This window comes from Symphalangus syndactylus, chromosome 13 (assembly GCF_028878055.3).
Source record: "Symphalangus syndactylus isolate Jambi chromosome 13, NHGRI_mSymSyn1-v2.1_pri, whole genome shotgun sequence".
Classification (NCBI taxonomy): Eukaryota; Metazoa; Chordata; class Mammalia; order Primates; family Hylobatidae; genus Symphalangus; species Symphalangus syndactylus.
Genome location: NC_072435.2, coordinates 46,699,047 through 46,722,199, shown reverse-complemented (window position 1 = coordinate 46,722,199; position 23,153 = coordinate 46,699,047). Strand labels below are relative to the sequence as shown.

Genomic DNA, 23,153 nt, shown 5'->3' with positions numbered 1-23,153 from the left:
GGGATTACAGGCACCCACCACATGCCCAGCTAATTTTTTGTGTTTTTAGTAGAGACGGGGTTTCACCATGTTGCCCAGGCTGGTCTTGAACTGCTGACCTCAAGCAATCCACCAGCCTCGGCCTCCCAAAGTGCTGGGATTACAGGCGTGAGCCACCGCACCCGGGAATGTTTGTATTTTTAGTAGAGACGGTGTTTCACCATATTGGCCAGGCTGATCTCGAACTCCTGACCTTGTGATCTACCCACCTTGGCCTCTCAAAGTGCTGGATTACAGGCATGAGCCACCATGCTTGACCTGATCATTGTTAAAGTAGCAATAGCACGACGTGCTTTCCTAGGACCTGCTGGCCTGTTTTTCACTGATATAAAGTGAAGAAGGCATTGCAATAGCAAAGGCAGGTGATATAAATTGAATACTTATATGAAACAAAATTTTAAATAAAAATTAGCATTTGATGTTGTACAACTATAGGTGAGACTATTAGTGTGAGGTCATATTTTTACTTATATTGACAAAATAACCATTCACAATATTCTTATTTAGAACAATTTTCCTTTTCTACTGTGTTTTTGCTAGCTTTTGATCAAATATTACAGGAACTCAATAGAAATCAACAAAATTAATCTTTATTTTACTAAAAGGGTTATTGATGCATATGCTAATTTTTTTTCAGTTTTTTGTTTATTGCAGAGAAGTGGCTGTCCTACTAGAAAACTGCTACTCTCTTCTGTATCCACATTGACTAATAGTGAGTGGAAGTGAAGTGGATAAAAGGTAAATGTGTCTTCTCTGTATCTTTTTTCATCTATTGGCTGAAGAACAGGAAAATGTGGAAAATAAAAGAAAATATAACCCCTGAAAGATCATGAAGAAGCTCTCTTAACCAGACAAAAAACCTTATAGGGGATTTTTTTGTTTGTTTTATTATTGTACCGTCTGCTTCTATGAGTTTAATTTTTTTTTTTACACTTTACATAGAAATAGGATTATGTGGGCTGGGCACGGGAGCTGACGCCTGTAATCCCAACACTTTGAGGGGCTGAGGTGGGTGGATCAATTGAGGTCAGGAGTTTGAGACTAGCCTGGCCAACATGGGGAAATCCCATCTCTACTAAAAATACAAAAATTTGCTGGGTGTGGCGGCACATGCCTGTAATCCCAGGTCCTGAGGAGGCTGAGGCAGGAGAATCTCTTGAACCTGGGAGGTGGAGGTTGGAGTGAGTGGAGATGGTGCCACTGCACTCCAGTTTGAGTGACAAAAGCAAAACTCCATCTCAAAAAAAAAAACCAGGATTTTGTTTTTTTTCTGTGCTGGCTTATTTTACTTAGCATAATATCTTTCAGGTTCATGAATGTTGTTGCAAATAACAAGACTTTCTTATTTTTAAGGGCTGAATAGCATTTCATTGTGTATATATACCATATTTTCTTTCTCCATTCACCTATTAATGGACACAGGTTGATTTCATACCTTACCTATTGTGAGTAATCAACTTCCTTCCTTCTCTTTTATTTTGTTGTTCTTTTGTTTGAGATGGAGTCTCATTCTGTCACCCAAGCTGGAGTGCAGTGGTGCAATCTCAGCTCACTGCAAACTCTTCCTACCAGGTTCAAGTAATTCTCATGCCTAAGCCTCCTGAGTAGCTGAGATTACAAATGTGCGCCACCACACCAGGCTAATTTTTGTATTTTTAGTAGAGGCAGGCTTTCACCATGTTGACCAGGCTGCTTTTCATTTGTTTGTATATTTCTTTCTTCCTTTCTTTCTTTATTTCTAGAAGCATTTTAATTTTAATATATAAATTATGACTGGTAAAAACTTTCATTTCTCTGTCTTTGCTTACTGTTATGGCTGATTAAAAAATAATTTTCAAAATTTCCTATCTCAAATTAACATAACTTGAGACAATATAGAAATGAAAATAAACATTTATTAGTAAAACAGAAATTATCTAGCTACTAGTAGTCATTTAGTCTCTCACCCAACATGAATGCTACATCTTGGTGTCATCTCTCCCAGTTGTATGAAAGAGGCTACTGATCAAATTGGTCAGCATAAAATTTCATGAAGTTTAACACATTTGTTCTGAAAATTAAGCTGATCTACTACCAGAAAAGTCGATTTTTTGATATGTATAATTTGACTCTATTTAAATTCTTCAGAAAAATTAAACTGACATTTATTTACAAGTTTTTTGGAAATTAAAAATGCTTAAGAAACATTTATAAAAACTAAAAGTAAAAATAATTTCAGATTCTTAACATCTCTAAAATACTTCAAGTTATCATCCTCTGACGATAGATAGATAGATAGATAGATAGATAGATAGATAGATGATAGATAGATATTTTTTCTTTTTTGAGACAGAGTTTCACTCTTGCTCAGGCTGGAGTGCAGTGGCACAATCTTGGCTCACTGCAACCTCCACATCCCTGGTTAAAGCGATTCTGCTGCCTCAGCCTCCCCAGTACATGATATTACAGGCAACCACAACAAAGCCTGGCTAATTTTTGTATTTTTAGTAGAGATAGGGTTTCACCCTGTTGGCCAGGCTGGTCTCAAATTCCTGACATCAAATGATCTGCCTGACTCGGCCTCCCAAATTGCTGGGATTACAGGCATGAGCCACCGGCCCAGCCCAGTGTTCAACTTTTCTGAATCAATTAACTCCGCTTAGATAATTTAAATCAGCCAATTAGGGGATTCCAAGCAGCCCATTAGCACATCCCAGGAGAATCCAAACAGCAAATTAGCTCAGCCCAGCTGATTAGCCCAGGTGATTTCTAACAGCCAACTAGCTTATTCTAGGTGATAACCAATCAGCCAGTTAGCTCAACTGATGAGCCCATTAGTTTAGCACAGGTGATTTTGAACCACCATTCACTCAGCCCAAGCGATTTCAATCAGTGAATTAGTTCAGCCCAGGTGATTCCAATCAACCAACTGATCAGTCCAGGTGAATTCAGTTAGCCAATTAGCTCAGTCCAGGTGATCCCAATCAGCCAATTATCTAAATAGCGGCTACAGATTCATTAAGGCATGCCCAAAATGGTAAACGTTAATAGCCCATGCACACCAAAAAGAAATGCAGGGCCTTATTTGCTAAGCTGGACAGTATGTATCACACAGCTTTACAAGGCCTGAAACATGAAGCTGAATCTTTATATTTCTATAAACAACATTGTATGGCAATGTTTTATTCTGACACGCTATTGAGCAAAACAGAAGGCAATTAATTCTACATCTCCATCCTTAGTATATGCTCTATAATTTAAAAAGTGGGAGAATATTATATGTATACATTAATATTCACGTAGACACATTCATATATTTGTGTTTTTGTATCTACCATGTATGTATATTCATATACATACCTACATATGTATAAATATATATATATGAAGCTGGAACAATATATATATTCATACAGAATAAAGACATTGAATGTGGAAGTATTGATAGCTATTGCTACAAACAGTAATAAAAAAACCTTTCATACATGTATAAAAATATTTTCCCTATAGAATACTATATCTAGAATAGTACAGAAATAGAGGAATGCTCTGATATACATCCTGCTGCACTTAATATATTCAAAGGAAGCACTGGGCTTTGTTGTGCACTTCTGGAAGATGAACACTTACTAAGGCCATTGGAGTTATTTACTGCCATGTCAGGGTTGACTTTTCTTTTATTGTTGTATGTAGGGTCAGAGGTGAACCAGCCCCAGTCCAAAGGTCCTAACCTAAATATGAGAATACTTATTCTTTCTCTTTAGAACTTCCATCAAGACAAGAACTGTATTTATTTCCAAGAGTGTGTGATGTAAAATCACACTCTTGTCTTTTTGTCTTTGTGGCAGAAGTCGGGTATTTATGGTAAGGAAAAAGAAGTCTAGGTCTCTTTTTAGAAGACAGATGGTGATGATGGAAGCAAATATAATGGTACATGGTACTTGGCCACATTTCAAATGAATGATAGTGAACAGTCACTGAAGTGTCACAGGTGGCTGTTATTTGCCAGGTCAAATCTTCTTTGTGAGGAAGGCTCGGCCTACTGGTGTCAAGCATTTCTGGCAGTTCCTAGATAGATGAACAGAATCTCATGGGGCTGGTTTAATGGGATGAGAATTAAAAACACCCAGGTTCCAGGTTATTAAAGACATTTTTACACTTATGAAAAAAATGTAATGTGGTGAGTGGCTTGGTTTGAATAAATCTTCACTGAGCTCAGTAGCTGACTGATTTACCTAACCTTTAGGTAAAGAAAATGGAAATAGCCTCTTATCAAGTTTATTTTATAGGCTTCTTTCTGTACATATAGATACAAAATAGGTGGCTCGATAAACATACACACACAAAATGAGTCACATGGGTATGTCTATGAAATATTTATTTCTGCATATGACCCTTAAAAAAAACCTCAGAAATAAAGTAGGTCAGATGACATCTCCGTATTCTACACCTGAAGCTGAGATAAATTAAGCAAATTAGCAGAAACCAGGTGATTCCAATCAGCCAGTTTGCACAGCCCAGGTGATCCCAGCCAGACAAGTAGCTCAGCCCAGGTGGATACAATCATCAAATTATCTAAATGGTGACTGTGGCTTTGTCAAGACAGGCCTCAAATGGTGGGTGTGAACACAGCATGCACAGAATGAGGAGACATGCAGAGCACTGAAATACTGTCCTGGACAGATGTGTTACATGACTTTCTTTTCAGCTTATTTCTGTGGCCTTGCCCTTGAAGATAGAGCTTTGTTGATATTTACATATACAACATTGTATAACTATGTTCCATTCTGACATGTTATTTAGCAAAAGAAAAAGGAACAAATTCTACATCAGCATCTTTAGCGCATGCTAAAAGATTAAAAATGTCTTTTGGGGAACATGTTTTGTATACATAAATGTTTAGCTAGAAATATTTATAGAATTCTCTATGTGAGTATTTATCTTCCTATGTATATTTATATCTAGATGTGTCACTCTTTGTATTGATATGAAATGCTATGAATAGTGAGATAAAAAGTAATTTCCAGCTGGGCGCTGTGGCTCACACCTGTAAGCCCAGCACTTTGAGAGGCTGAGGCAGGTGGATCACCTGAGGTCAAGAGTTCAAGATCAGCCTGGCCAACATGGTGAAACCCTATATTTATTAAAAAATACAAGAAATTAGCCAGGCTTGGTGGCAGGCATCTGTAATCCCAGCTACTAGGGAGGCGGAGGCAGGATAATTGTTGAACCTGGGAGGCAGAGGTTTCAGTGAGCTAAGATCACATCTATACACTCCATCTTAAGCAATAGAGCAAGACTCAATTCAAAACAAAACAAACAAACAAAATGATGGTACATAAAACCTTTAAAGTACTTTTATAGACTATAAAAAATATGTAAATCTGCATAAATATGTTAATAGATACACCATATAGAATAATTTTAATATCAACAACAAACTGGAAAATATAGAGGCATAGTTTTTGTATTCAATTGAAGTTGTTATGAGATTAAAATATATTGCTTTAACTGCAAGATGTATGTAATCTACAGTTTTCAAGATGATTGCAAAGATTCTGTTTAAAGAAAGTATCTAAAAGAAAATAAAAAATAATCAAAGCATGCCAGTACAAAATTAAAGAGAGTAAAAAAGGAAATGAGAAAATTATACTACTAGAAACACACGAAACAATAACAATATAACTGGAAATAACAACTTCATTTCTTTAAGGAGTCATTTTAAATATAAAAGTATTAAACTACTTAATAAAATGAAATATAATCTCAGGACTTTGGAAGGCCAAGATGTCTGATCACTTGATCCCAGGAGTTCAAGACCAGAATCAGCAACATGGCAATAATCTGTCTTGACAAAGAATACAAAAAAGTTGGCTGGGTGTGATGTCACATACTTGTAACGCAGCTACTTGAGAGGCTGATATGAGAAGATAATCTGAGTTTGGGAGATTCAGGCAGCAGTGAACTGAGCAAATCAGCCTGGTTGACAGAGTGAGACACTATCTCCAAAATACACAAGGCCGGATGTGGTGGCTCATGCCTGTAATACCAGCACTTTGGGATGCCGAGGCAGGTAGACCACCTGAGGTCAGGAGTTCAAGACCAGCCTGGCCATCATGGTCAAACCCCATTTCTACTTAAAATAAAAAAAATTAGCTGGGTGTGGTTGCAGGTGCCTGTACTCCCATCTACTTGGGAGGCTGAGGCAGGAAAATTGCTTGAACCTGAGAGGCAGAGGTTGCAGTGAGCTGAGATCACACCATTGCACTCCAGTCTAAGCAACAAGAGTGAAGCTCCATCTGGAAAAAAATATATATATACACATATGTATACATATATATATATATATACACATACTTGTATATATATGTGTACATATATACACATATATACACTTGTATATATATATGTGTGTATATATATATACAAATAAATAAAATTATATAAAGAAAAAGATATAGAATGCCTGAGTGGGGTTCTATAAAGCATACAGTATGCTGCCTACAAGAGACTAATTTAAGCATTGAGTCAAATAGGCCGAAAGTAACAGAATAAAAAAATGTATATTCCATGAATATAGTAACCGCAAGTGAGTGAGGTGGTCATAATTATAATGGACAGAATATGCTTTAAGTCAAGTACTACTATGAGACAATGATTGATATTATATTATGATAAAGTGAGTTGATTTAGCAGGAATTTATAGTATTTATCTATCTATATGTATATGTGTATATAACATAAGGGCTTTAAAATATATAAAGCAAATATTGACAAAAGTGAAGCAAGACATACATAGCAACATAATAATTGCAGACATCAAGACCCCATTTGAAGTAATAGAAAATTCAGATAAAAAATAAGAAACAGAAAACTGAGACAACATTATAGACTATATTAGTTATTTTGCATATAGAGGAACACATGGGAGTGCATAATTTATAAAGGAAAAGGTTTATTTGGCTCACAGCTCAGCAGACTCTATAAGAAGTGTGTGCCAGCATCTGCTTCTGGTGAGGATTTCAAGAAGCTTAAAATCATGGTAGAAGGTAAAAAGTAACTGGACATATTATATGGTAAGAGACAGAGAAAGTGTGAGGTGAAGAAGCCAGGTTCTTTTAATGAACCAGCTCTCATTTGAAATAATAGAGTGTAAACTTTTTGGTTACCAAGAGGATGTACCAAGCCATTCATGAGAAATATGCCCCCATGACACAAACATGTCCCACCAGGTCTCACAACCAACATTGAGGATTTATTTTGCAGCTTGAGGTTTGGACAACATGGACATCCAAACCATACTATAGACCAACTAGTCTTCACAGACACACACAAAATTCTCCAGTCAAAACCAAGATAATACACAATATTTCTATTTGCATCTGGTGTATTCCGTTAGGACACATAGCAAGTTTTATTAAATTTAAAAGTACTGACTGGGAGCAGTGGCTCTTGCCTATAATCCTAACACTTTGGGAGACCTAGGTAAGAGGATCCATTGGTGCCAAAAGTATGAGACCAGCCTGGGCAACATAGTGAGATCCTAACACAACAAACAAGCACACAATTAGCCAGACATGGTAGTGCATGACTGTAGTCCAAGCTACTCAGAAAACTGAGGTGAAAGCATCACTCGAGCCCAGGAGGCTGAGGCTACAGTGAACCAAAATTATGCTACTGCACTGCAGCCTGGTGACAGTAAGATCTTCTCTCAAAACAACAACAACAAATCACTTTAAAAACACTAAAATTATACACTGTGTGTTTTCTAACAAAAACTGAATGAAACTAGGAATTAAAAGCAAAAGTCAAACTGGCAAATTCAAAACGACGTGAATATGAAACACACTCTTCAACATATTCTTGCTCAGGGGTCAAAAAATATTATTTTTCAAAGATGTCAATACAACCTACAGTTAAAAGCTAGAGAGTATAAACAATGTGATACAGAAACAAAGATGAACAGATGAAAGAACAGAATGGAGAGCTCAGAAATGAACCCTTCTCTATATGATCAAATGATCCTCCACAAAGTTGCCATGAGCACAAAATAGAAATAATCTCTTCAAAAAAACGATGTTGAAAACTGAATATCAACACCGATAAAATAAAGTTGGATTATTTCCTAGAATGATACAAAAATATATTTTAAATAAAATACTTAGACATAAAAAAATTAACAAATGTTTTAGAAAAACTATACAGGAAAAAGACATGACATTGGTCTTGGCACCATTTTCTTAGATACAAAATTAAATACTTGAGCAGCAAATGAAATAACAGAAAAGTTTAACAACAATAGGCTTCAAAATTTATTCATATCAAAAAACAATTCAAGAGTAATGACATCCCTTAGAAAATAGGTGAAAACATTTGCAAATTAAATGTGAAAGAAGTTAATATTCAAAATATATAAACAGCTCTTAATAAAGTTGAATAACTTGATTTAGAAATGGACAAACAAAATTTTCATTAGAAAAGTACACAAATGAGAAAAAGCATTTGAAAGGACACACAAAATTACTAATTTGTAAAGAAATGAACAAAAAAACCACAATGACAAAATCACCTCATACCCATTAATATGGCCATGATAATTTTTTTTAAAAACACCAAATCTGTTGATGATACAATAAAAATGAAACCCATGTTAAATGTTGGTGGAAAACAAAGATGCAGCCATTATTTTAAAAAGTTACAAATGTTCCTCATTTATAAATCTATATCCAATATATGTAACAAAGGCCAGGCACAATGGCTCAAGCCTATAATCCTAGTAATTTAGGAGACTGAGGAGGCAGATCAACTGAGGTCAGGAGTTTGAGACCAGCCTGGCCCCATCTCTACTAAAAATACAAAAAATTAGCTGGGTGTGGTGGTGGGTGTCTATAACCCCAGCTACTCGAGCAGGAGAATCGGTTGAACCCAGAAGACAGAAGTTGCAGTTAGCCGAGATCACACCACTGCACTCCAGCCTAGGCGATAAAGCAAGACTGCATCTGAGGAAAAAAAAAAAAAAAAAAATGCAACACTGGACCTGGGAGGCATATTTGAAAATTCATCTTTATTATACCACTATTCACAAAAGCCAAAAGGCTGAAGCAACCTAGATGTTCCTTGATTTATAAACATATCAAAAAATGTAACATATACATACGATGGAATATTATTCCACCTTAAAAAGAATAATCTTGTCATATTTTAAGATGAACATTGAGAATATTATGTCACTTGAATTAATCCAGTAACAAAATTATGGATACTGTATGATTCTACTTATATGAGATATCTTAAGTAGTCAAAATCATAAAAAACAAAAAGTGGAAGATTTGTCTGTCAAAAGCTGGAGATGGTAAAATGAGATGTTGTTACTTAATAGGTATTGAGTTTTAGTTTTGCAATATGTAGTTTCTAGAAATCTTTTGCACAACAATGTGAATATACTTAACATGCCAGAAGTGAACAGTATTTTTTTTTTTTTTTTTGAGACAGGGTCTCACTCTGTTACACAAGCTGGAGTGTACTGGCCCAATTTTGACTCCCCGCCAATCTCCCATGTAGCTGGGACCACAGCTGCACACCACCATGCCTGGCTATTATTAAGTTTTTTTTATAGAGAGGGGTCTCCATATATTCCCCAGGCTGGTCTCAAACTTTTCAGCTCCAGATATCCTCCTGTCTTGACCTCCCAAAATTCTGGGATTACAGGATGAGAGCCACAACCACAACTGGCCCTGAAATATACACTTCAATAAATTTAAGATGGTAAATTTTATGTTATGTGTTTTTCAAACAACGTTTTTAAGGAAAAACTGACAAAAATACAGAATTGTAAATCTTTTTAAAAATTAACTTCAAATCACAAAAGTGTTTCTCTCACAAAAAGAAAATATATATTCATCATTAAACACATCGTGAAAATAAGACTATCTCCATGACTACTCAGACAAGATAAAACTACCATCTAAAATCAGCTAACAAAGAATATGAGATAAGCCATAAGTAAAATTGGGGTCATATTTATAGATAAACACACACGTCAGGCCTCTGAGCCCAAGCTAAGCGATCATATCACCTGTGACCTGCACGTATACATCCAGATAGCCTGGAGTAACTGAAGAATCACAAAAGAAGTGAAAATGGCCTGTTCCTGCCTTAACTGATGACATTACCTTGTGAAATTCCTTCTCCTGGCTCAGAAGCTCCCCCACTGAGCACCTTGTGACCCCCGCCCCTGCCCACCAAAGAACAACCCCCTTTGACTGTAATTTTCCATTACCTACCCAAATCTTGTAAAACGGCCCCACCCCATCTCCCTTCGCTCTCTTTTCGGACTCAGCCTGCCTGCACCCAGGTAATTAAAAAGCTTTATTGCTCACACAAAGCCTGTTTGGTGTTCTCTTCACATGGACACGCATGACATTTGGGGCTGAAGACCCGGGACAGGGGGACTCCTTTGGGAGGCCTGTTCCCACCCTCACTCCATGAGGAAATCCACCTACGACCACGGGTCCTCAGACCAACCAGTCCAAGGAACATCTCACCAATTTCAAATCGGGTAAGTGGTCTTTTCCCTCTCTTCTCCAGCCTCTCTTGCTACCCTTCAATCTCCCTGTCCTTCCAACTCCAGTTCTTTTTCCTCTCTAGTAGAGACAAAGGAGACACATTTTATCCGTGGACCCAAAACTCTGGCGCCAGTCTTGGACTCAGGAAGACAGTTTTCCTTGGTGTTTAATCACCTGCATGATTATTCACCCACATTTCATTGGTGTCTGATCACCGCGGGGACGTCTGCCTTGGTCATTCACCCACATTCCCTTGGTGGCAAGTCAATTGCAGGGACGCCTGCTTTGGATGCTCACCCACATTGCAGCCCAGGGCTGCTCACCACCCTCTTCTCCATGTCTCTACCTTTCTCTTTAAACTTATCTCCTTCACTATGTGCAACATTCCACCCTCCATTCCTGCATCTTCTCCCTTAGCCTGTGTTCTTAAAAACTTAAAACCTCTTCAACTCTCACCTGACCTAAAACCTAAGCATCTTATTTTCTTCTGCGACACCACCTGGCCCCAATACAAACTCTATAATGGTTCTAAGCCAGAAAATGGCACTTTTGATTTCTCCATTTTACAAGACCTGGATGATTTTTGTCAAAAAATGGACAAATGGTGTGAGGTGCCTGATGTCCAGGCATTCTTTTACACACTGGTACCTCCCTAGTCTCTGTTCCCAATGTGACTCATCCCAAATCCTCCTTCTTTCCCTCTCACCTGTCCCTTCAGTCCCAACCCCAAGCATCACTGAGTCTTTTGAATCTTCCTTTTCTACAGACCCATCTGTCCTCTCCTCCCCAGGCTGCTCCTCGCCAGGCCAAGCCAGGTCCCAATTCTTCATCAGCCTCCGTTCCCCCACCCTATAATCCTTTTATCACCTCCCCTCCTCACACCCGGTCTGGCTTATAGTTTTGTTCCGTGACTAGCCCTCCCACACCTGCCAACAATTTTCTCTTAAAAAGGTGGCTGGAGCTAAAGCCATAGCCAAGGTTAATACTCCTTTTTCTTTATCTGACCTTTCCCAAATCAGTTAGCATTTAGGCTCTTTTTCATCAAATATAGAAACTCAACCCAGTTCATGGCCCATTTGGCAACAACCCTTAGATGGTTTACTGCCCTAGACCCAGAAAGGCCAGAAGACTATCTTATTCTCAATATGTATTTTATTACCCAACCCACTCCCGACATTAGAAAAAGCTACAAAAATTAGATTCTTGCCCTCAAACCCAACAACAGGACTTAACCTTGCCTTCAAGGTGTACAATAATAGAGAAGAGTTAAAATTACTTGCCTCTATTGTGAGACAAAACCCAGCCACACCTCCAGCACACAAGAACTTCAAAATGCCTAAGCCACAGTGGTCAGGCATTCCTGCAGGACCGCCTCCCTCAGTGTCTTGCTTCAAGTGCCAGAAATCTGGCCACTGGGCCAAGGAATGCCTGCAGCCCCGGATTCCTCCTAAGCTGTGTCCCATCTCTGCAGGACCACACTGGGAATCGGACTGTCCAGTTCACCTGGCAGCCACTCCTAGAGCCCCTGGAACTCTAGCCCAGGCTCTCTGACTGACTCCTTCCCAGATATTCTTGGCTTAGCGGCTGAAGACTGATGCTGCCCGATCACCTCAGAAGCCTCCTGGACCATCACAGATGCTTTAGGTAACTCTTACAGTGGAAAGTAAGTCCATCCCCTTCTTAACCAATACGGAGGATACCCACCCCACATCACCTTCTTTTCAAGGGCGTGTTTCTCTTGCCTGCATAACTGTTGTGGGTATTGATGGTCAGGCTTCTAAACCTCTTAAAACTCCCCCACTCTGATGCCAGCTTGGACAACATTCTTTTATGCACTCCTTTTTAGTTATCCCCACCTGCCCAGCTCCCTTATGAGGTCAAGACATTTTAACTAAATTATCTGCTTCCCTGACTATTCCTAGTCTACAGCCACACCTCATTGCCACCCTTTTCCCCACCCTTTTCCCCAGTTCAAAGCCTCCTTCACATCCTCCCCTTGTATCTCCCCACCTTAATCCACAAGTATAGGACACCTCTACGCCCTTCTTGGTGACCAATCATGCACCCCTTACCATCCCATTAAAACCTAATCACCTTTATCCCAAAGGATTAAAGCCCATTATCACTTGCCCGTTACAGCATGGCCTTTTAAAGCCTATAAACTCTCCTTACAATTCCCCCATTTTACCTGTCCAAAACCCAGACAAGACTTACAGGTTATTTCAGGATCTGTACCTTATAAGCCAATTGTCTTGCCTATCCACCCCATGGTGCCAAAACCATACACTCTCCTATCCTCAATACCTCCCTCCACAACCCCTCCACAACCCATTATTCTGTTCTGAATCTCAAACATGTTTTCTTTACTATTTCTTTGCACCCTTCATCCCAGCCTCTCTTCTCTTTCACGTGGACTGACACTGACACCCATTAGGCTCAGCAAATTACCTGGGCTGTTCTGCTGCAAGGCTTCACAGACAGCTCCTATTACCTCAGTCAAACCCAAATTTCTTCCTCATCCATTAGCTATCTCAGCATAATTCTTCATGAAAACACGTGTGCTCTCCCTACAGACTGTGTCCTGCTAATCTCCCAAATCCCAACCCCTTCTACAAAACAACAACTCCTTTCATTCCTAGGCATGGTTAGGTACTTCTGCCTTTGGATATCTAGTTTTACCATCCTGACTAAACCATTATATAAACTCACAAAAGCAAACCTAGCTGACCCCACAGATCCTAAATCCTTTCGCCACTCCTCTTTCTGTTCCTTAAAAGCAGCCCTAGAAGCTGCTCCCACACTAGCTCTCCTTAGCGAATCGCAACACTTTTCATCACATGCAGCCAAAGTACAGGGCTGTGTGGTCAAAATTCTTACACAACAGCTGGGACTGCATTGTGTAGCCTTTCTGTCCAAACAACTTGACCTTACTGTTTTAGGCTGGCCCCCACATTATTCCTGGTACCACAACTGGCCCACATGACCCTATCGCTCTGATCCACCTGACATTCACTCCATTTCCTCATATTTCCTTCTTTCCTGTTCCTCACCCTGACCACACTTGGTTTATTGGTGGCAGTTCCACCAGGCCTAATTGCCACTCACCAGCAAAGGCAGGCTATGCTACAGTATCTTCCATATCTATCATTGAGGCTACCGCTCTGCCCCTCTGCGCTACCTCTCAGCAAGCCAAACTCATTGCCTTAACTCAGGCCCTCAATCTTGCAAAGAGACTACACATCAATAGTTATACTGACTCTAAATATGCCTTCCATATCCTGCACCACCATGCTGTTATATAGGCTGAAAAATGTTTCCTCACTATACAAGTGTCCTTCATTATTAATGCCTCTTTAATAAAAACTCTTCTCAAGGCCACTTTACTTCCAAAGGAAGCTGGAGTCATTCACTGCAAGGGCCACCAAAAGGCATCAGATCCCATCGCTTAAGACAATGCTTATGCTGATAAGGTAGCTAAAAAACCAGCCATCAAAAGGCATCAGATCCCATCGGTTAGGACAATGCTTATGCTGATAAGGTAGCTAAAAAGCAGCTAGCATTCCAACTTCTATACCTCATGGCAGTTTTTCTCCTTCTCATCTGGTCACTCCCACCTACTCTCCCACTGAAACTTTCACCTATCAATCTCTTCCCACATAAGGCAAATGGTTCTTGGACCAAGGAAAATATCTCATTCCAGCCTCACAGGCCCATTCTATTCTATTGTAATTTCATAACCTCTTCCATGTAGGTTACAAGCTGCTAGCCCACCTCTTAGAACCTCTCATTTCCTTTCCATCATGGAAATCTATCCCCAGGGAAATCACTTCTCAGTGGCCTGAAGTAACTGAAGAATCACAAAAGAAGTGAAAATGTCTCTTTCTGCCTTAACTAATGACATTACCTTGTGAAATTCCTTCTTTTGGCTCAGAAGCTCCCCACTGAGCACCTTGTGACCCCCGCCCCTGCCTACCAGAGAACAACCCCCTTTGTAATTTTCCATTACCTACCCAAATCCTGTAAAACAGCCCCACCCCTGTTTCCCTTTGCTGACTCTCTTTTCGGACTCAGCCAGCCTGCACCCAGGTGATGAAAGAGGTTTATTGCTCACACAAAGCCTGTATGGTGGTCTCTTCACATGGACATGTGTGACAACACACACACATTTAATCTGATTGTGATACACATGCATTATTTTTCAGTTGAAACTCAAGTTGACTTAAAGTGTACAAACAGAATTGCAAATTGTCTAAATTTATAATGCATAAGTAAACCCAATAAACACAACAAACTGATGTTAAGAAACCTACACTGAGGCTGGGCTTGCTTGGTGGCTCAAGACCGTACTCCCAGCACTTTATGAGGCCAAGGCAGGCAGATCACCGAGATCAGGAGTTCAAGACCAGCCTGGCCAATATGGTGAAATGCAGTCTCTAATAATAAGGGAGGAGACCACCCCTCATATTATCTTATACCCAATTTCTGCTTCCAAAGAAAGAAGTAAAAACTAAAAGGCAGAAATGAAATCCACAAGCAGACAGCCTGGCACCACACCCTGGGCTTGGTAGTTAAAGATCAACCCCTGACCTAATCGGTTATTTGTATAAGAAAAGCACTGTGAAGATCCCTGTCTTGTTCTGTTCTGTTCTAATTACCAGTGCATGCAGCTCCCAGTCATGTACCCCCTGCTTTTTTTTTTTTTTTTTTTTTGAGACGGAGTCTCGCTCTGTCACCCAGGCTGGAGTGCAGTGGCGCGATCTCGGCTCACTGCAAGCTCCGCCTCCCGCATGTACCCCCTGCTTGTTCAATTGATCACGACCCTCTCATGCAGACCCCCTTAGAGTTGTGGCCCCTTAAAAGGGACAGGAATTGCTCACTTGGGGAGCTCAGTTGTTGGAGATGTGAGTCTTGCCAAAGCTCCTGGCCTAATAAAGCCCTTGCTTCTTTAACTTGGTGTCTGAAGGGTTTTGTCTGCAGCTAGTCCTGCTACATTTCTTGGTTCCCTGACTGGGAAGCAAGGTGATTAATGGACCATTGAGACAGCCACTTAGGCAGCTTAGGCCTGCCCTGTGAAGCATCCCTGCGGGGGACTCCAGCCAGCTTGAGCGACACGGATCCTGAGACTGCTCCCGGGTAGGCAGTTGCCCCAGTGGAAAGCCTCACAAGAGCAGTGTGTGGCAGGCCCCCATGGAGGATCAATGCAGTGGCTGAACACCGGGAAGGAACTGGCACTTGCAATCCAGACATCTGAAACTTGGTAAGACTAGTCTTTGGAACTTGCCTACTCCATTTGAGTGGAAGCATGGCCTGATCACCCATGGCATGCCCATACAGGCACTTAGGTTTTTTGTTTTTGACTTGACTTGAATTGCTTGATACTTAGGTTTTGGTTTTGACCTGGCTTGGATTTCTTGATACTCTGATTTTGGTTCTGATTCTGGTTTGGTGTAAACTGAAAAAGTGTGTGTGTGCCCTTTTTATCTGTTTTTGTTTTTTGGTGTGCATATGGTGTAAGTGTGGTGTTTTGTCTCGAGGAAACATGGGTCAGGCACAAAGTAAGCCCACCCCACTAGGAACTATGTTGAAAAATTTCAAAAGGGGATTTAAGGGAGACTATGGAGTTACTATGACACCAAGAAAACTTAGAACTTTGTGTGAGATAGACTGGCCAGCATTAGAGGTGGGTTGGCCATCAGAAGGAAGCCTAGACAGGTCTCTTGTTTCAAAGGTATGGCACAGGGTAACCTACAAGCCAGGGCACCCAGATCAGTTTCTGTATAAAGATTCTTGGTTAGAGCTAGTTTTGGACCCCCCACAGTGGTTAAGAGGACAGGCAGCAGCAGTACTAGCAGCAAAGGGACAGTTAGTTAAGGAAGGTTCTCGCTCCACCTGCTGAGGGAAGTCAGCACCAAAAGCCCTGTCCGACCCAACACCAGAAGAATCATGGTGGGAATTGCAAGAGGAAGGGCTCCCCATTCCTGAGCCCACAGCACCCACACCTCCACCAGATAGCCACACTCCTAGACCACCCAGAGTAGACAAAAGAGGAATGAAGCCATGGGAGAAACTCCTCCCTTGGCAGCTCGCTTACGGCCCAAGACTGGAATCCAAATGCCCCTGAGAGAGCAGTGATATGCTGGGGTAGATGAGGATGGACACATGGTGGAAAGGTGTGACTTTCTGTATCAACCTTTCATCTCTGCTGACCTCCTCAATTGGAAAAATAATACTGCATCTTACACTGAAAAACCTCACGCTTTAATTGACTTGCTCCAAACTATTATACACACTCATAATCCTACTTGGGCTGATTGCCACCAGCTGTTCACATACCTCTTTAATGAAAGGCTAAGGGTGCTCCAGGTGGCAACTAAGTGGCCAGAGGAGCACGTCCCAGCCAATTACCAAAACCCCCAAGAATATATGAGAATTCAGCTACCAGGAACAGACCCCCAATGGGACCTGAACTAGTGACCAGACATGGAGAGACAAAGATGGTACCATGAGGCATGAATAGAAGGTCTAAGGAAAGGGGCTCAAAAGGCTACAAATGTAAATAAGATCTCTGAGGTCATCCAAGAAAAAGAGGAGAGTTCAGCGCAATTCTATGAAAGACTGTGTGAGGCTTACGGTATGTACACTCATTTTGATCCAGATAGCCCTGAAAATGAGCACATGATTAACATGGCCTTAGTTAGTCAAAGTGTGGAAGGTATCAGGAGAAAATTGCAGAAACAGGCTGGGCTTAAGGGTATGAATATCTCACAGTTACTGGAAATAGCCAATCAAGTGTTTGAATAGAGATGCAACAAGCCACAGAGAAAGCCATAAGGAAGGTGGAAGCCAGGCCAGGCGAAACGCCAACTTACTGGCTGTGGCCATCAGGGGAATTCCCCTGAAAGGAGAGGGCGAGGGGGTTCTGGGAAGTATACCCTGTCTAATCACCAATGCTTGCAATGTAACCAATGCGTCTATTGTAAGAAAATGGGACATTGGAAAAATAAGTGTCCCCAACTGAAGGAAAAGCAGCATGATTCAGAACAAAAGACCTCAGATAAAGATGAGGGAGCTTTATTCAGTCTGGCTGAAGGGCTACTGGACTGAAGGGGACCAGGCTCAATCACCCCCAAAGAGCCCACGGTCAGGATTACAACTGGGGGCAAAGACATTAAGTTTTTGGTTAATACAGGTGTTGAACATTCAGTAGTGACCACCCCGGCCACCCCCTTATCCAAGAAAACCATTAATATAATCCAAGCAACAGGAGTTTCCACTAAGTAGACTTTCTGTCTGCCACGGACTTACTCGGTGGCGAGACATGAAGTAGTTCATCAGTTCTTGTACATGCCTGGCTGTTCCTTGCCCTTGCTGGGAAGAGACTTGCTTAGCAAGCTGAGAGCCACCATCTCCTTTACAAAACACAGCTCTTTACAGCGAAAGTTACTGGGAACAGGAGTTATCATGGTCCTTACAGTCCCCTGGGAAGGAGAATGGGAAGAGATAAAACCAGCTCTAGCTGAGCGATGGCCTCGAGAATGGGCAGAGGATAATCCTCCAGGACTGGTGGTCAACCAAGCCCCCGTACTCATAGAAGCTAAGCCTGGGCCCAACTGATTAGACAAAAGCAGTATCCCTTCCCAGGGAAGCTCTCGAAGGAATCCAGGTTCATCTCAGCCTCTTGAAAGCCTATGGAATTACAGTTCCTGTCCAGTCTCCATGGAACACCGCCCTCCTGCCAGTCCCTAAGCCAGGGACCAAGGACTACCGACCAGTACAGGACTTGCACTTGGTCAACCAAGCTACAGTGACTCTGCACCCAACAGTTCCTAACCCTTACACATTGTTAGGGCTGCTGCCGGCTGAGGACATCTGGTTTACCTGTCTGGACTTAAAAGATGCCATCTTTAGCATCAGAATAGCTCCTGAGAGCCAGAAGCTGTTTGCGTTTCAGTGGGAAGATCTGGAGTCAGGTGTCACTACTCAGTACACTTGGAACCGGCTTCTCTAAGGGTTCAAGAACTCCCCTACTATCTTTGGGGAGGCTCTGGCTTGAGACTTGCAAAAGTTTCCTGCTAAAGACCTAGGCTGCATCTTGCTCCTGTACGTGGATGACCTCCTGCTGGGACACTCCATGGCAGTTGGGTGCTCAAAAGGGTCGATGCCCTGCTTCGGCACCTGGAGGACTGTGGGTATAAGGTGTCCCAGAAGAAATCTCCGATCTGCAGACAGCAGGTATGCTACCTGGGACTCGCTATTTGAAAAGGGGAGCGCAGCCTGGGGTCAGAAAGAAAGCAGGTCATCTGCAGCCTACCAGAACCTAAAACCAGAAGGCAATTAAGGGAATTCCTGGGAGCTGTGGGGTTTTGCAGATTATGGATTCCAAACTTTGCAGTGCTAGCCAAACCTTTGTACGGGGTTACAAAGGGGGCAACTGGGAGCCTTTTGAATGGGGGCCTCTACAACAGCAAGCCTTTCGTAAGTTAAAGGAAAAACTTACGTCGGTCCCAACCCTAGGACTACCAGATTTGACAAAGCCTTTTGCACTCGATGTGTCAGAAAGAGAAACATTGGCAGTTGGAGTTTTAACCCAGACTGTAGGGTCCTGGCCAAGGCCAGTGGCCTACCTCTCAAAACAACTAGATGGGGTTTCCAAACGCTGGCCACCATGTCTAAGGGCCCTGGCAGCAACAGCCCTGTTAGCACAAGAAGCAGATAAACTAACCCTTGGGCCAAATCTGAATATAAAAGCCCCCATGCTGTGGTAACTTTGATGAATACCAAAGGACACCACTGGCTAACAAATGCTAGATTAACCAAGTACCAAAGCTTGCTACGTGAAAATCCCCGCATAAACACTGAAGTCTGTAACACCTTAAATCCCACCACCCTGCTCCCAGTATCAGAGAGCCCAGTCGAGCATAACTGTGTAGAGGTGTTGGACTCAGTTTATTCTAGCAGACCTGACCTTCAGGACCGGCCATGGGCATCAGTAGACTGGGAGTTATACGTGGACAGGAGTACCTTCATCAACCCACAAGGAGAAAGATGTGCGGGATATGTGGTGGTAACTTTGGATGCTGTCATTGAAGCCAAACCATTGCCACAGGGCACTTCAGCCCAGAAGCCTGAGCTCATTGCTTTAACTCAGGCTCTAGAACTCTGTGAAGGTAAGACTGTGAATCTACACTGACTCTCGACATGCCTTTCTAACCCTCCAGGTGCATGGAGCATTATATAAGGAAAAGGGCCTGTCAAACTCTGGGGGAAAGGACATAAAATATCAACAAGAAATTCTACAATTATTAGAGGCAGTGTGGAAACCTCAGAAGGTGGCAGTCATGCACTGCAGGGGATACTAGTGAGGCTCCACCTCAGTGGCCTTAGGAAACTCTCGAGCTGACTCAGAAGCTCGAAAAGCAGCATCTACCCCATACTGGGCATCGGTAGCAGCCCCCTTACTCCCTCAAACACCTGACCTGGTACCTACCTATTCTAAGAAAGAAAATGACTTCTTCCACACAGAAGGGGGGCAAGTAATAAAAGGAGGATGAATCAGACTGCCAGATGGGAGAGTAGCTGTGCTGCAGTTGCTGGGAGCCACAATTGTATTGGCCATGCATGAAACAACTCATATAGATCAAAAGTCATTTGAAAAATTGTTAGGCTGGTACTTCTACATCTCACACTTCCCAGCCCTTGCCAAAGCAGTAACAAAACAGTGCGTTACCTGCCGACAGCACAATATGAGGCAAGGCCTCACTGTTCTGCCTGGCATACAAGCTTATGTAGCAGCTCCTTTTCAGGATCTTCAGGTGGATTTCACGGAAATGCTGAAATGTGCAGGTAACAAGTATTTGCTGGTTCTTGTGTGTACTTACTCTGGGTGGGTGGAGGCTTATCCAACAAGAACTGAAAAGGCCCCCGAGGTAACCCGTGTGCTTCTCTGAGACCTTGTTCCTAGGTTTGGACTGCTCTTACGAATCGGCTCAGATAATGGGCCAGTGTTTGTGGCTGACTTGGTACAGAAGACAGCAAACGTGTTAGGAATCACTTGGAAGCTACATGCCACCTACCGACCTCAGAGTTCCGGAAAGGTGGAGCCAATGAATCGGACGATCAAAAATAGTTTAGGGATAGTATGTTAGGAAGCAGGATTAAAGTGGTTACAGGCCCTTCTTATGGTATTGTTTAAAATTAGATGCACTCCTTCTAAGAAAACGGGATACTCCCCTTATGAAACACTGTATCATAGACCTCCTCCTATACTATGGGGGCTTCCAGGCACTCCCTGGGAGTTCGGTGAAATTGAATTACAGTGACAGCTACGGGCTTTAGGAAGAATTACACAAACAATCTCAACTTGGGTAAATGAGAGATGTCCCATCAGCTTATTCTCCCCAGTTCACCTTTTCTCTCCAGGTGATTGCGTTTGGATCAAGGACTGCAATATAGCCCCTTTGCCACCATGGTGGAAAGGACCTCAGACCGTCATCCTGACCACCCCCACGGCTGTAAAGGTAGAAGGAATCCCAGCCTGGATCCACCACAGCTGTGTGAAACCTGCAGCCGCTGAAACCTGGGAGGCAAAACCGAGCCCGGACACCCCCTACAAAGTGACTCTGAGGAGGACAACAAGCCCTGCTCCCGTCACACCTGGAAGCTGACTGGTCTCCGCATGGCCGAAGCATAAGGAGGATCATCGTGGGACTCATCTTCCTTATAATTTGGGCTTGTATAGTAAAAACTTCCACTGATTTTCCCCACATGGAGGACTGCTCTCAGTGTATACAATCTTTCTGTTCTATAGTTACTATGAATGCCTAGGAACTTTAAAAGGAACATGCTTATATAATGACACTCAGTACAAGGTATGTAGCCCAGGAAACGACTGGCCAGATGTGTGTTATGACTCCTCTGAGCCTCCCATGTCCACAGTTTTTTAAATAAGGTTAAGGACTGAAGTCTGGTGGGGACTCATAAACGATACAAGTAAAGTATTAGCCAGAACAGAAGAAAAAGGGGTGCCCAAACGCATAATCTTGAAATTTGATGCCAGTGCTGTCATTAATAGCAATAAGTTAGGAAGGCGATGTGGCTCTTTTAGTTGGGAAAAAGGCTATATGACCGGAAAAAAGTACATTTGTCATGAATTAGGACTGTGTGGCAATGAATGCCGATACTGGTCTTGTGTCACTTGGGCAACTTGGATAAAAAATGAAAAGGATCCAGTCCACTTTCAGAAAGGAAAAAATGGCCTTTCCTGTATTAAGGGAAAATGTAACCCCACAGAGCTAGTAATAAGCAATCCCCTTGATACTCACTGGAAAAAAGAGGAGCGTGTGACCTTAGGAATTGACGGGTCTGGACGGGATCCTCGAGTAAATATCTTGGTTCGAGGAGAAGTTGACAAAGGCTCTCCTGAGCCAGTGTTTCAAACTTTCTATGATGAACTAAATGTACCAGTATCAAAAATTCCCGGAAAAACAAGAAATTTGTTTTTGCAATTATCTGAGCACATAGCCCAGTCTCTCAATGTCACTTCATGTTATGTAGGTGGAGGAACTGTAATGGGAGATCAATGGCCATGGGAAGCCCAAGGATTAGTACCTACAGAGCCAGCTCCTGTTGAATTCCTGGCTCAAAAGAATCACCCTGATAATTTCTGGGCCCTAAAAGCCTCAATTATTCGACAATATTGCATAGCTAGAGAAGGAAAATAATTCACTCATCCCGTAGGATGACTTAGTTGTCTGGGACAGAAACTGTATAATGGTACCACAAAAACAGTCACTTGGTGGAGTTCAAATCACACAGAAAGGAATCCATTTAGTAAATTGCCAAAGTTGCAAACCGTGTAGACCCACCCAGAATCCCAACGGGACTGGAGAGCCCCCACTGGATTATACTGGATATGTGGGCGTAGAGCTTATGCCAAATTATCTGACCAGTAGGCAGGTAGTTGTGTTATTGGCACTATTAAACCATCTTTATTCCTATTGCCCATAAAGACAGGTGAACTCCTGGCTTCCCTGTCTATGCTTCTCATGAAAAGAGAAGCATAGCCATAGTGAATTGGCAAGATGATGAATGGCCCCCTGAGAGAATCATACAATATTATGGGCTTGCTACTTGGGCACAAGACGGCTCGTGGGGATACTACAACCCCATTTACGTGCTCAACCAAATGATATGGTTACAAGCTGTCTTAGAAATAATCACTAATAAAGCTGGCAGAGCCTTGAATATTCTGGCCTGGCAAGAAACTCAGATGAGAAATGCTATCTATCAAAATAGATTGGTTCTCGACTACTTGCTAGCAGCTGAAGGAGGGGTCTGTGGGAAATTTAACCTTACTAATTGAGGTCTACACACAGATGACCAAGGGCAAGTAGTTGAAGACATACATAGAGATATGACAAAACTAGCACATGTGCCTGTGCAAATGTGGCATGGATTTGATCCTGGTGCCATGTTTGGAGAATGGTTTCCAGCCTAGGAGGATTTAAAACTCTTATAATAAGAGTTATAATAATAATACAAACCTGCTTACTGCTTCAAATGATAAAAAGC

The 23,153-nt window shown here is 41.9% G+C and overlaps 2 protein-coding genes and 1 pseudogene across 2 annotated transcripts in view; 2 read left to right on the top strand and 1 right to left on the bottom strand.

Annotated features, from left to right (window-relative positions):
• Positions 1-2,121, top strand: part of LOC129459396 (zinc finger protein 737) — a 32,732-nt gene extending 30,611 nt beyond the window's left edge. The window contains exon 5 of the mRNA XM_063616358.1: positions 677-2,121. Within this exon, the coding sequence (XP_063472428.1) occupies positions 677-745 (69 nt within the window). The 3' untranslated portion in view covers positions 746-2,121. The remainder of the gene's footprint in view (positions 1-676) is intronic.
• The window catches only part of LOC129459394 (zinc finger protein 431-like), a 402,258-nt gene that overhangs the window by 272,369 nt on the left and 106,736 nt on the right, over positions 1-23,153 (bottom strand).
• Positions 1-23,153, top strand: part of LOC134732303 (zinc finger protein OZF-like) — a 319,666-nt pseudogene that overhangs the window by 230,004 nt on the left and 66,509 nt on the right.